Below are 13,764 nucleotides of genomic sequence, written 5' to 3' on the forward strand. Positions count from 1 at the left end.
GCAGTCTGCTCTTCATATAGCAAGCTCCAGGTTAGCAGGAATAAATAGAGACCATGTCTCAAAGACAAACAAACATGTAAGAATAAACTGGGTAGGGGCAATGAGATGGCTCATCTGGTTAAGATACTTCCTGCTAAGCCTGAGTTTACCCCCCAGACCCACAATGTGGATGAGAGAACAAACTCCGGCAGGCTGTCCTCTGACTTCCTCACAGGTGCTATGGTGCACACACACATATGTCACCCCCACCCCATCTCTCTTTCTCAATTAATTAATATAATAAAAAGTATTTTTTTAAAGGGGCTAGGGAAATGACTCAGTGTTTAAATGCATTGGCTGTTCTAGAGGACCCAAGTTTAAATCTCAACACCTACATGGTTGCTCATAGCCTTCTGCAATATCAGTTCCAGGTGATCCAATGTCCTCTTCTGACTTCTATAGAATCCTAAACATATATTATGCACATACATATATACACACACTCAGACACATACACTTAAGATAAATAGGCCAGGCGATGGTGGCCTTTAAACTTTAATCCCAGCACTTAGAAGGAAGAGGCAGGCTGATCTCTGTGAATTCGAGGCCATCCTGTTCTACAGAGTGAGTTTCAGGACAGCTAGGTCTACAGAAAAACCCTGTTTCAAAAAAACAACCAACCAACAAATAAATGAATAAATATTGCAAAAATGTTTGAAGATTAAATCAAGTAATTTTCAGAGCTTTAAATGCTTAAGTGTACACTGAAAAAAAAACCTAAGCAACTTATAAGAATATGTTCCTATTGATGTTTTTGAAACATTCTCAGTTCCCTTTCTGACCAATTTGTGAGTCCTAACTATAAAAATACCACTGGAAGACAATAAATTTTAACTTTTAAAAAATGAACCAATGTCTAAGTGGTGACAGACACCTGTGATCCCAGCACTCAAAAGGCAAAGGCAGGATAACACCTAAAGTTCCAGGCCAGTCTGTTTCTCTATCAAGTTCCAGATTGGAGGGATCAAAGTAACAAACTCAAAATGCCAAAACAAAAAGGGGAGAGGGATACATTGTATCCTTCGAGGTTCAAATATTATGCTACAAATCTCTTCATTTTTGCTAAGAAAAATTATATTAAAAATACACAACCCACACATCCCCAAACTAATATGTTTGCTACTAAACTGAAATGAAATTAAGGTTCAGAGTGAAACTAAACTTACATACTTATTATAAAGTGTAATTTCCTAGTATGTTGTTTTGTAATTTGTTACATACAAATATTGACTCTGTTGAACAGTTCCCTGCCATACCCCAAATTTATACCTTCAGGTATATCAAAGGATTTCAAATTGCCCCCAACAGTTAAGAAGTAAAACCTCGATAGTGTAAGAGATTAACTGATGCTTCATGAATCACTAGCACTTTAGGTCTCAACAGAAACTCCTGTCATCTGTAACTAAATTTTTTGGTTTTCAAAACTATAAAACCTTCAGTTTTTGAGATGGTCATTTAATTTACAACCACTTTCCTATCAAACTAAGCATGAATAAGAAAGAATAAATGTTCTGACAGGTTCTGAACCTAACCACAAAGTGAAGTTTGATTTATATGCTCAATATATTACTCTCAAAAATGAAATATACACAGAAATGAAAAGGCAAAAATACTTAGAAATGTAATTATTACATACATAGTCATTCACTAACACGGGAGATTCAGTATCAGGACTTCCAGCCAGAGAGCTCTCGGGAGTCTCCTGAGCAGATTTCACTTCTTTGACTCTAGGCACTAAGGCTTCGCTTGCAGTTAAGGGTAATGGCATAGGGTCTGGCTGTTTAGATGAATCAGTGATAGTGAGTGAGTCCTTATGGGCAGTGCTACTTAAGGGTTGTCCATTTTCCAAGATATTGAGATAACAAGGCTTCACAGGAGAGCTGTCTTGGTTATCTGCCATCAAAAGAAAGTCTCCGCATTACAGAAATGAAGCATCTGTTCAATTTTATGCTAAATAAAGACAGTATTATGAATGAGAGTAATCAAGACATGTAAAACCCAAAAGATCCCTATCCAGATTTTCCTTATCATGGTTCCCAAGTATAGCTGAACAGATTTAGCAAGGAACATGTTAATTTAAATTCCTGAAGGCCAAGTGATTTCAATGATTTAGGAATAATGAATTAGGATTTTTAAGACTAAAGCCCTAAAATGAGTATTATTTTAAAACAAACAAAACCAAAACAAACTTCCCTCATTTTTCTCTCAAGAGTCTGTAAATAAATAAATGTCAAATATAAATCTAAGAGAAGGGTGTGGGGAGAACTGAAGAGATAGCTTAGTCGTTAAAGGCACTTGCTGTTTTCACAGGGAACTGGAGTTCAGGTCCCAGCACCCACACCAAGTAGTCCACAATGGCCTGCAACTGCAGTTCTGGTAGCCTCTTCTGGCCTCTGTGGTCACTACATGCACATGGTACACATGCACATACTTAGGTACACACACATTTAAGAAAGCAAATAAATAAAGATACTTGTAGTGAGCAAGAGTCCCATGGTTTTAATCCCAGAATGTGGGAAACAACAGGCAGATTCCCAATCTGGAGGCCAGCCTGATTTATATAGGGGGTTTCAGGCCACCCAGGGCTATATACTGAGACCCCTGCCTCAAAATAAATATACAAACAAATGGAAAATAATTGCTAGTTGGATGTACAATATGGGTGCATATACCTGCAATTCAATGACTCAGGAGGTAGAGGCAGAGGATCTGAAGTTCAAGGTTATCTTTAAACTACATAAAGAGTTCAAAGGCCAGCTTGGGGTACATTTATCAGGATAACAACAATAGACATTAAGTACATTAAGTCCACAATAGACATTAAGTACATTAAGTCCAAAGTGTCTTTACACTAATATTAGTTAGGAATTAAAACCTACTTTTTTAGTTTTAAGCACACTGAAAAATATTTTAAAGAATCTAAAACTTGGGGTTATTTAGACTTCTTACTCTTACTAGTTGGTTCTTGGTCTGATGGTACACTTGTGCTTTCTGGTGTTTTTTCAAGATCATGTTGTAGAACCTAAAAGAAAAATATGTTTTAATAGCAAGACCTAAAAATATGTGGTCGCTATAGAAATGATAATTAATACTATGTGCTTCTTGTCCAACCCCAGAGCTATAAAAAGAAAAATCTAACAGTCTCTTCTCAAATGTTTCAAAGAGGCTTTAGTTTATAACTGAAAGATGGGTAATTAAAAAGGTTTCCTTCTTAGATAAGCACAAAACAAATGACAGAATAAAATAGGTCCTATAAGTTTTTACTATTTTTCTCAGGATCTCATCTTAAAATGAAAGGCTATCTTTAACTGTAACCCTTAATGAATTGAAACCCTTAAGCAGAAGTGATAAAGAAGAGAAAGACAAACAAAGTCAAGTGTTTGTAGCAGAGGAAGAAACAGGATATGAATTCATCTCACAAATGGAAGTACCTGCTGCCAGTGAGGGCTACAATAGTAAGACAGAGGTTGATTATCATCACAAGGAGCAATGCTGGTGAGTTGTTTTAGAAAGTAGTTGACTCCTGGTGTTTTATGTCCAACCTCACAGAAGATGGAAGATGATATTTTATAGAACTGAGCTAGCTAGCTAATAGTGGGAGGAGAGAGAGGTAGAATAAAAAATGCATTAAAATGAGGACTTGGTTAAAAAAAATCATAAAGAAAATTAGGGTCTAATCTAAGTCTACAACCTACTCTACCCACTTAATCAAGAACACCAACAGTGGAACTTCCATGACCCAGGGTTGAGAACAGAGAACGGTTTTTGGATAAACCACTCCAACGAAAGTACCAATATAAACTTAGAACTGGAACTTTCTATCAGAAAGTAAACTGCCTATAAAAATGCCTTATAGAGAAACTCCATAGAACCCAAGCCATTTTTTCAAAACAGCATGTGTATGTTCGTCTCTATAAATCGTTAAACAGTCAAGGTCCAACAGATAGATATTTAAAGCTTTCAAGGATAGATGAAAATACATGACATCATATAAAACAATCAGGGAAATGTTAAAGGCTTTTAGACACAGTAGGTACGAAAGTTGAAATAAAGCTAATTAATACAAGTATTAAGATCCGAGATACAGTCCAAAAAATAAAGCAAAATGATAAAACAATGGGACAGTAAAAAGAACAGAGGGAAAAATGAGATATCAACCAAGAGTTAACTATTTTACAATATATAATTTCCACAGACAGAAGAGAAAATGGTGGCAAATAAAGAAATTTAACAAATATAAGAATATATATAGAAAAAAACTAAACAAATACCCAGATGATAGAAAAAAAATCACAATAAAGCTGTAAAACTCCAGAAGTTTGGGGGCTGAAAATCTTTTAGTGTAGGGAACAGGACAAAGCTATACACATAGGGTTAAAATGAAGAAATCACAGGACATCTGCGAAGCAGCTCTTTGACCAAGATGATGAAGCAGTAAGATCAATCTCTAAAGGAAAATACCTTCAACACTCAAAATTTTTTTTGAAAATATGTAATATCTAAAAATATTAACCTTTTATGCATTTTCTCAGAAGGTTACTAGATGGTTTATAACCACTGAGATGAGGTCACAAATTACAAATAAGACAAAGCTAGATTGCATAAATAGAAACCTGATGAAGATAATGGAGAAAATGGATTCTTAGGTTGGTAACTATTCAGCAGATTTAGAATACAGCAGAAAAAGATAATATTTGAAGAAGAAAACAACAACAACAAAAAATCAATTAGCTTTATCTACCAAATTTTGTGGGGAGCCTTGTATAGACAGCTACTAGAGAACAGGATAGAATACTCAGGGATGTATATGTTCAAAGAATGCTAATAAAAATGGAGACAATTACTAAATGTGGTGGAAGATATATAAAGAAGCAGTAACAATATTAACTTGGCTCAGCAGCTGAAAATATTTATATTGTTTGACTAAGTCTAAATATTAAACATAAATTTACCACTAACACACACATACACATACACAGTCACTCAAAAAAAAAAAAAAAAAACAGAAGTAAACAGCAGAAGAAACTGTACCAGGTATAGCCTCTTGGTTTAGATAAAGTAAATGCAGGAAAACAAATGATTTTATGATATAAAATACTTTAATTTGTGACTAGGAGAAAAATAAGAAACTTATTCGTATCTTCTAAAGTATCTTATAGTTTTATAACTTACTATAAAAAAGATTAAAGTATTTTAAAGATTATAAAAGTAGGTGTTTATTTTGTTTTTGAGACAGGGTCTCCTTGTTTAGCCCTGGCTGTCCTTGAATTAAGAGAGATCTGTCCACCTTTGCTTCCATATTACTGGGATTAAATATATATGTCATATACCTGGAATGTTTCAGGTCTAAATAAATACACTAATTTTTCAATAAATAGTTTTCTAATTATGAAAATGATGGTGGAAAAAGCACACACTTTGATAGCTTTCAGAAGACTCTTGTTTTCAGTGGCTGAGAAAGGACAGGTGTTTGTAACAGAATACCTGACTGTCGTGTTCATTTTCTTCTGTAGTTTCAGTATTAGCCTGAAGTGAAGTCTGGACATCCACAGGACTCTCTTCAAAGTCTTCCATTTCTTCATCCTCATTTTCATCTTCTCCACTTCCATAATTAGTTAGAGCCTGACTTTCAGCTTTAGACAGATCTAAGTTGATTACACACAAATTTTAGTAACTCACAAATTCATCTTCAGGATGGGGGTGGGTGTACAGATGAAGTAAGTCTCACTGTGTTGCTGGTTCTAACTCCCGAACTGAAGTTAGCCCAGTACCTCAGTCTCCTGCTGTTGTGCATCACCACATCACCCATGCAATCTTAGTAATGGTGACTTTGTCTATTCTATCACTGAGTGATACAGGTACTGTATATACTATATCTGAAACATTCAAATCAGTGTACACTTCAAAACTGTGGTGCAGAATGGGAAGGTAATTTAATCAGGTTACACAGATCACTCAGTCCTAATGATACTGCGACTCAAATCTCAATGCATCACTACAGAAAACGTATGTATAAATATGTCTCAAAGCCTTTAAACTTACTAATAGACACTGGACACCTTTCACTTTCTTCATCTTCCTCTTGATCAGAAACATCAGATCTTACATTTTTGGGACCTTTGGCATCATATGCCTCAGAAATCTGAGTCTGTTTAACTGTTTCAGTCTCATCCTTGTCCTGTAAACAATGTAAATAATAATTAGCTCTTGGAGTACTTTAAAAATGTATATATGGTAAAGCTTTCATAGCAATAATAACCACTCTGTTATAAAGAATTACTTCTGACATTCTAGTTTTGTTTTACAAGAAAAACCTTGGTTTGTCAGAAGAAAAGACATTTACATACTTTACTTGTAAAAAGAATTAAGATAAAAGGTGTTAAAATTGTGTTTTGTTCTATAAGCATTATTTATAGACACAAGTTAGCACATACTTTGTCTTCATCATCAATCTCTCCAGCAGGTGAGCCATGATCGCCTTCAAGAATCCTTTTGGCCTAATAGCAAATCAATTAAATAGAGTTCAGCAGGAATACTTATGTAATTCCAGTTTTTCTAATCTTAATAAGCCAGCAAATCAGCTTTTTTTGTCTATAATTATTCACATATAAACCACTGGAATTACTTACTCAATTGTCAAAAATATGTGCTTGCACACCAATCTAAGACATTAACTTATCATTTATTTCTCAGTTTTATAGATATGTAACTTTATCACATCTCATATTTTCCTCTCACTGTCTATTTTTCTAAATGAATGTTTATGTATATTTGTGTGCGCCTGTGGAGATCAGAGAATAACCTCATATTTTAGTCCTTATTAGTGTAGTGTGTGTGCGTACACCTGTAGAGATCAAAGGATCACCTCACATCTCTACCTTGAGATGGGCCAAATTTTTGTTTCCTACTATATACCTAGACAAGTTGGTTGTTAAGTTCTTTACTACCCCTATGGCATCACTTCCATTCTCATCACTTGACTTCCTTTGCAACAGCTTGGTTCAGAACCTACAAGCATTCCAGGCAAGTACCCTATCAGGAGCTCACATTTCCACTCTACTTAGAAGACTTTTGTCTTTATGGCCCTGTTTTGTTCAACTGCTCAACTCTGCCTTAGAATCACTACACTGAATTTTTTCTCTATGCAAAGCTTTCCCCCTTCCTCATGATGAACTTCTGTCTTTCAGGTCTACACTCATATTTCTGCCCCTGGCAAGAGTCTCAGGAGACTGCCCATCTAACACAGACTAAAAGACCTCTTTTCCAGGAATTACTGTGGTATTCTGCGACTTTATTTTCCTTAGGTATTTAGCAATGGTTGAAATGAATTCTGTCTAGAATAAAAACAGGAGCACTAGAGAAAATGGCCTAACTCTATTTTAGAATCTAAGTTAGATGGATTTCTCTGTCTGGGTCCTGGCTCACTTTCCCTTCTTGTGGTCAGAGAATAAGGAAAGGCTGCTTACAAGGAAAGCCTCCTAGTAAGTCTTCCACTACAGGAGAATTAACGATCCAGTCTCACATGCAGTCATGATTAACAAGGCAGAAAAACTAGAGCCCTAGCCAATGGACAGATGCTTGTTGGCTGGAAGTGACTTCCTTGTGATACATATTCTTGGAGACTCCCTGGCATTTGGCAACAGCCATCATAGGAAAGCTGACCAGGAACTAGATCCAGGTTCTCTCCTCTTTGGAGCGCTTAGTAAGAAATACTGAAGTGGACTGGACACCTCAAAATTCAGAGTTAGCATCCATTCCTGTCTGTACTTTTGCTCTCCCCTTTGTGGTAATCCTAAGTTTAGGATGTAGGCCAAGTACTGATTTACACACTTGACTATGGTTTTACTAAAAATAACTGTTCTTGTTGAGGTCAAATGAGAGTTTATTTACTAATAATGATCAAGGACTGTAATTTAAGGCTAATGATAGCTATTCTTAAAAAGCAAAGGGAAAGTTACCTCTTTAGCATAAGACTGTATCACTCCAGCTGCTTCAATTTTCCTTTTGCATCTCTGTTTAACAGCTATACTATTATTATCCAAGTCTTGCATGAGCTTAAAGAAAGCCAACTCATTAAACAGCACTTCAGATATTTCTACAAGAAGATCTTCTCCACAGTCTTTCAGTTTTCTGCCTGCAAATTTTGCTAGTGAATCCTATTTAAAGATAAAACAAACAATTTTAAGATCATAGTAAACTTCAACTGTGGATAAAACAATACAGACGGTTTAAAAGATTAAACTATAATACTTGCCTAGAGAAAACCAATATTCCTGATATTTTATATGTATATAAATATAGACTCTGAGATTTTTTCTGAGATTTTAATGCTCTATTTCTCCTTTCCTTTTCCTCCCTCCAACCCCTCCCACATACCCTTGCTTGCTCTTTCACCCTTACTTCAATATATTGTTACACACACACACACACACACACACACACACACACACACACGGTGTGTGTGTGTATACATAAATAGATAAGCAGAACCTGCTCAGGCTGTATAACGTTAGTTCTTTGTGTATGACTGAGACCTCCTGGAGTTCCCCTATCCACATTAGCGTGTCTACTGCCATTGTCCGTGTTCCAATACTTTTCAAAGTATTGGAAAACCTGAAGCTAAAGTATTACTATGAAATATTCTATTACAAAGCAGACATCTTGCTAGCCTCATTTAGAGTATAAACAAGGGGAAGAAAAAATATACAGTCATCTATAAATATAGTACTTTCTTAATATAAACCTTGGGCACAAAAGAGTAAAACAGACTCCGAATCTCCAAAAAGTTCCCAGGGAGTACATGTAGGAACTATATATGCACTACAGCAATGAATATATTAACTACTATGTGAGGATAAACTCTTTTCCTCATCAGCATGGTGCCAAATATTGCTAGTTTCTTCCTTTACATTTAGCCAACCAGTCATCTTCATTTAAAATTGTCTCCAGAAAAGTTTGTAAGTAAGCATTACTTCTACTCAAGAGGAAACAAAGCATCATCATATGAGTAATTGTGCTATTTTATATAAAGGACTTCCCTTTTTCTTTCTTGCAAAAATATGGGCTATGCTACTCAGAGAAAAGGTAAACTACAATGTTGTGTCACGTTAGCTACTGCCCAACACAGAAACACTATCTATACAGCCACAGAAACTACATGTATGCTAAGAGACTTGCAACACAAAACTTCTGAACAGAGTTCAGAAAAAAAAAAATTCAAAACCAATACCTTGTGGTCTAGCTCATGAAAGAAAGCAGAGACACAGGGAGGGAAGAACAGGGGAGGAGAAAAAAGATTCTAGGTAATATTTAATTTAAATTAACTTTTGTTCTTAAATAGACATAACCTCGTAGGAAAAAAAAAAAAACAGGAAGAAAATGAAAGAGGTTTAGCAGCATGCCTGGCCTCTATCTAGTACATCTCTTCCTCCTTTTCCTTCTTATCTCTCTCCCACTTTACCTGCTATATGAAACAAACACCTACAGCCACTGTCAAATGTCCCCTGGGACACAAAAGTCTTCTCTAGCTAAGAATCACAGTCTCACCATAATTTATAGTTGAAGTTTATCTGAGCATTAGAAAGTAATTACTAGAGGTTAGACAGTGTGGGAGGGAAGGAAATAAAGGAAGTCAGATAACAGGTATAAAACAAATAGGTTCATTGTAAGTTCTGTTTTGTCATAGTGGCATGGACACAGTTCACAGTAAACTTCAGCTGTTATGAATATCTAGATGAGAGGAGCTTCAAAGGCTCCAAATAAAACAGATAAGGAGAGTGAAATGCCAATAATCAAACACATACTAACAGTTACTTTTATGATATAAGCAAGGTTATTCATATTCTAAAAAGTTTCTCTAATTAGAGGCTAGTTTCTAGCTTCTAAAATTTCTCATTATTTAAAATTAAACCAGAGCATGCTTTTCTTTTAGTCTTAAACTATTCGCATGGTAGAATATCAAACCAGATTAAAGAACAAATTCCACAGGAGTGGAACTGAACAAGAATCCTAGGACAGAGTGGGCCTGAGGAAACAAGCTCCACTGGGAGCAGAAGCCAGGAGCAAATCCAGCCTTGGAGCCAACCAGTCCCAGAACACTGGTGGATCAGGACTGAACCTGCGACCAGATCCAGAGTCAGCAATCTCTACCAGAACAGGTCCAACTCCAAGCCAGGGACTTCTGTAGGAGGGGATCCAGACCAAGATTTACAAAAACAGATCAAAGCCAGCAGCCTAGGCCAAAGTTGGCCTAAGACAGCAAACTCCAAAGGAGCAGACCAAAGCACAGGAGTACTGAGCTATCTCCAGGAACAGGAATAACCAATGGGGTAACTAGAACTGTGACACTGACTGTACCACGAGGAAAACCATCTTAGCTTTGGATTCACTGGTACCTACAAGATTATTCAACAGAATCTCAGACAGCCCCAACCAACCTATTAGAGGAAAAGATGAGTAGAAAAGATAAAGTCACACATTACCAGTAAAACCGAAAGACCCTATAAAAGCAAGACCTGAACAACCAAATATGGATAAACCAGAAGAAAATGATCTAAAAAATAGCCTCAAGAGAATGTTTGGAATTCTTAAAGATAAAATGAGAAATTTCCTTAAAGAAATGGAGGGAAGCCAGGCAGTGGTGGCACATGCCTTTAATCCCAGCACTCAGGAGGCAGAGGCAGGCGGATCTCTGTGAGTTCGAGGCCAGCCTGGTCTACAAGAGCTAGTTCCAGGACAGGAACCAAAAGCTACGGAGAAACCCTGTCTCGAAAATCCAAAAAAAAAAAAAATAAATAAATAATTAAATAAATAAATAAATGAAGGAAGGAAGGTATCAGCAAATCACTTATAGAAAACCAAGAAAAAGAAATTAAACATATAAAAGAAACTATTCATGGACTTAAAAATTGAAATAGAAACAATAAAGAAAACACAAGCCGAAGGAATTACAGAACCAGAAATCATGAGAAAAAGATCAGGAACCACAAAGCAAGCAAGAACAGCAGAATACAAGAAATGGAAGAGATAATCTCAAGTGGTGAAGATACGATAGAGGAAATATTCATCAGTTAAAGAAAACATTAAATCTAACAAAAGCTTAACCCAAAATATCCATGAATATGGGACACCATAAAAAGGCCAAATCTTAGAATAACAGGTATAGAAGAAGGAGACGAAGTTCAACTCAAAGGCACAGAAAATTTATTTAACAAAATCATAGAAGAAAACTTGCCCTACCTAAAGAAAGATAACCCTATGAAGATATAAGAAGCTTACAGAACACCCAATAGACTGGATCCAAAAAAAGTCCTCTCGCCTCATAATAATCAAAACACTAAACATACAGAGTAAAGAAAGAATATTAAGAGCTGCAAAGGAAAAAGGCCAATTAATATAAAGGTAGACCTATCAGAATTACACCTGACTTCTAAGTGGAGACAATGAAAGCCAGAAAGTCAAGCATTATGCAGACATTAAGAGACCATGGATGCCAGCCCAGACTACTATACCCAGCAAAACTGTTGATCACCATACAAGAACAAAACAAGATATTCCAAGAAAAATCTAGATTTCACCAATACCTAGCCACAAACCCAGGCCTACACAAAATACTAGAAGGAAAACTCCAACCCAAGGAAGATGGCTACACCAACAAAAACAGAGACAATTGGTGATCTCATTACAGCAAATCCCAAAGAAGAAAAAACTGCACAAATTAATATGACCAACAATGAAAACTAAATTAACAGGAGAGAGCAACCACTGGTCATTAATATCCCTTAATGTAAATGGACCCAACTAACCTATTAAAAGGCACAGGCTAACAGAGTGGATATGAAAAAAGAATCTGTCCTTCTTCTGCATACAAGAAATGTATCTCAACCTCAAAGACAGACATCATCTCAGAGTAAAAGGTTGGGAAAAAAATATACCAATCAAATGGACCTAAGAACAAATGGGTGTAGCTATCCTAATATCTAACAAAATAGACTTCAAGCTAAAATCAGTCAAAAGAGACAAAGAAGGACATTTCGTATTAGTCACAGGAAAAATCCATCAAGAGGAAATTTCAATACTGAACATCTATTCCCCAAATACAAGGGCACCCTCATATGTCAAAGAAACACTTCTTTTTTTTTCTCACTTTTTTTTTATTTATTTATTAAAGCTTTCGGTCTCTTCCCCACCGCCGCCTCCCCTTTCCCTCCCCCTCCCCCAATTAAGTCCCCCTCCCTCGTCAGCCCAAAGAGCAATCAGGGTTCCCTGCCCTGTGGGAAGTCCAAGGACCACCCACCTCCATCCAGGTCTAGTAAGGTGAGCATCCACGAAACTGCCTAGGCTCCCACGAAACCAATAGGTACAGTAGGATCAAAAACCCATTGCCATTGTTCTTGAGGTCTCAGTAGTCCTCATTGTCCACTATGTTCAGCTAGACCGGTTTTAACCCAGGCTTTTTCAGAACCAGGCCAGCTGGCCTTGGTGAGTTCCCGATAGAACATCCCCCTTGTCTCAGTGTATGGGTTCACCCCTCGCGGTCCTGAGTTCCTTGCTTGTGCTCTCTCTCCTTCTGCTCCTGATTTGGACCTTGAGATTTCAGTCCGGTGCTCCATTGTGGGTCTCTGTCTCTGTCTCCTTTCATCGCCTGATGAAGGTTAATATTCAGGAGGAAGCCTATATGATTTTCTTTGGGTTCTCCTTCTTATTTAGCTTCTCTAAGAACCCGAATTATGGGCTCAATGTCCTTTATTTATGGCTAGAAACCAAATATGAGTGAGTACATCCCATGTTCCTCTTTTTGGGTCTGGCTTACCTCACTCAGGATGGTGTTTTCTATTTCCATCCATTTGCCTGCAAACTTCAAGAAGTCCTTGTTTTTTACTGCTGAGTAGTACTCTAATATGTATATATTCCATACTTTCTTCATCCATTCTTCAATTGAAGGGCATCTAGGTTGTTTCCAGGTTCTGGCTATTACAAACAATGCTGCTATAAACATAGTAGAGCATATACTTTTGTTGTGTGATAAGGCCTCTCTTGGGTATATTCCCAAGAGTGGTATTGCTGGGCCCATGGGTAGGTTGATCCCGAATTTCCTGAGAAACCTTCACACTGCTTTCCAGAGTGGTTGCACAAGTTTGCATTCCCACCAGCAATGGATGCGTGTACCCCTTTCTCCACAACCTCTCCAGCAAAGGCTATCATTGGTGTTTTTGATTTTCGCCATTCTGACAGGTGTAAGATGGTATCTTAAAGTTGTCTTGATTTGCATTTCCCTGAGCGCTAAGGAAGTTGAGCATGACCTTAGGTGTCTTTTGGCCATTTGAACTTCTTCTGTTGAGAGATCTCTGTTCAACTCAGTGCCCCATTTTATAATTGGGTTGATTAGCCTTTTACGGTCTAGTTTCTTGAGTTCTTTATATATTTTGGAGATCAGACCTTTGTCAGTTGCGGGGTTGGTGAAGATCTTCTCCCAGTCAGTGGGTTGCCTTTCTGTCTTAGCAACAGTGTCCTTTGCTTTACAGAAGCTTCTCAGTCTCAGGAGGTCCCATTTATTCAATGAGGCCCTTAGTGTCTGTGCTGCTGGGGTTATACGTAGAAAGTGTTGTAGAGTACTTCCCACTTTCAAAGAAACACTTCTACAGCTTGAATTATACATTAAAACCCACACACTAATAGAGGGAGACTTCAACACTCCCCTCTCACCACTGGACAGGTCAATAAGAC

The 13,764-nt window shown here is 37.0% G+C and overlaps 1 protein-coding gene across 1 annotated transcript in view; it reads right to left on the reverse strand.

Moving 5' to 3' along the window:
- Pcm1 (pericentriolar material 1) overlaps positions 1–13,764 on the reverse strand; it is a 93,882-nt gene that overhangs the window by 3,511 nt on the left and 76,607 nt on the right. Inside the window, exons 31-36 of the mRNA XM_050147268.1 lie at positions 7,998–8,195; positions 6,474–6,536; positions 6,082–6,217; positions 5,524–5,684; positions 2,989–3,061; positions 1,676–1,932 (exon numbers count right to left, since the gene is read on the reverse strand). Coding sequence (XP_050003225.1) covers positions 1,676–1,932; positions 2,989–3,061; positions 5,524–5,684; positions 6,082–6,217; positions 6,474–6,536; positions 7,998–8,195 — 888 coding nt within the window. The remainder of the gene's footprint in view (positions 1–1,675; positions 1,933–2,988; positions 3,062–5,523; positions 5,685–6,081; positions 6,218–6,473; positions 6,537–7,997; positions 8,196–13,764) is intronic.

The sequence above is a fragment of the Alexandromys fortis genome, unplaced genomic scaffold (genome assembly GCF_014885135.2).
Source record: "Alexandromys fortis isolate MF-2015 unplaced genomic scaffold, M_Fortis_MF-2015_v1.1 scaffold_32, whole genome shotgun sequence".
Lineage (NCBI taxonomy): Eukaryota > Metazoa > Chordata > Mammalia > Rodentia > Cricetidae > Alexandromys > Alexandromys fortis.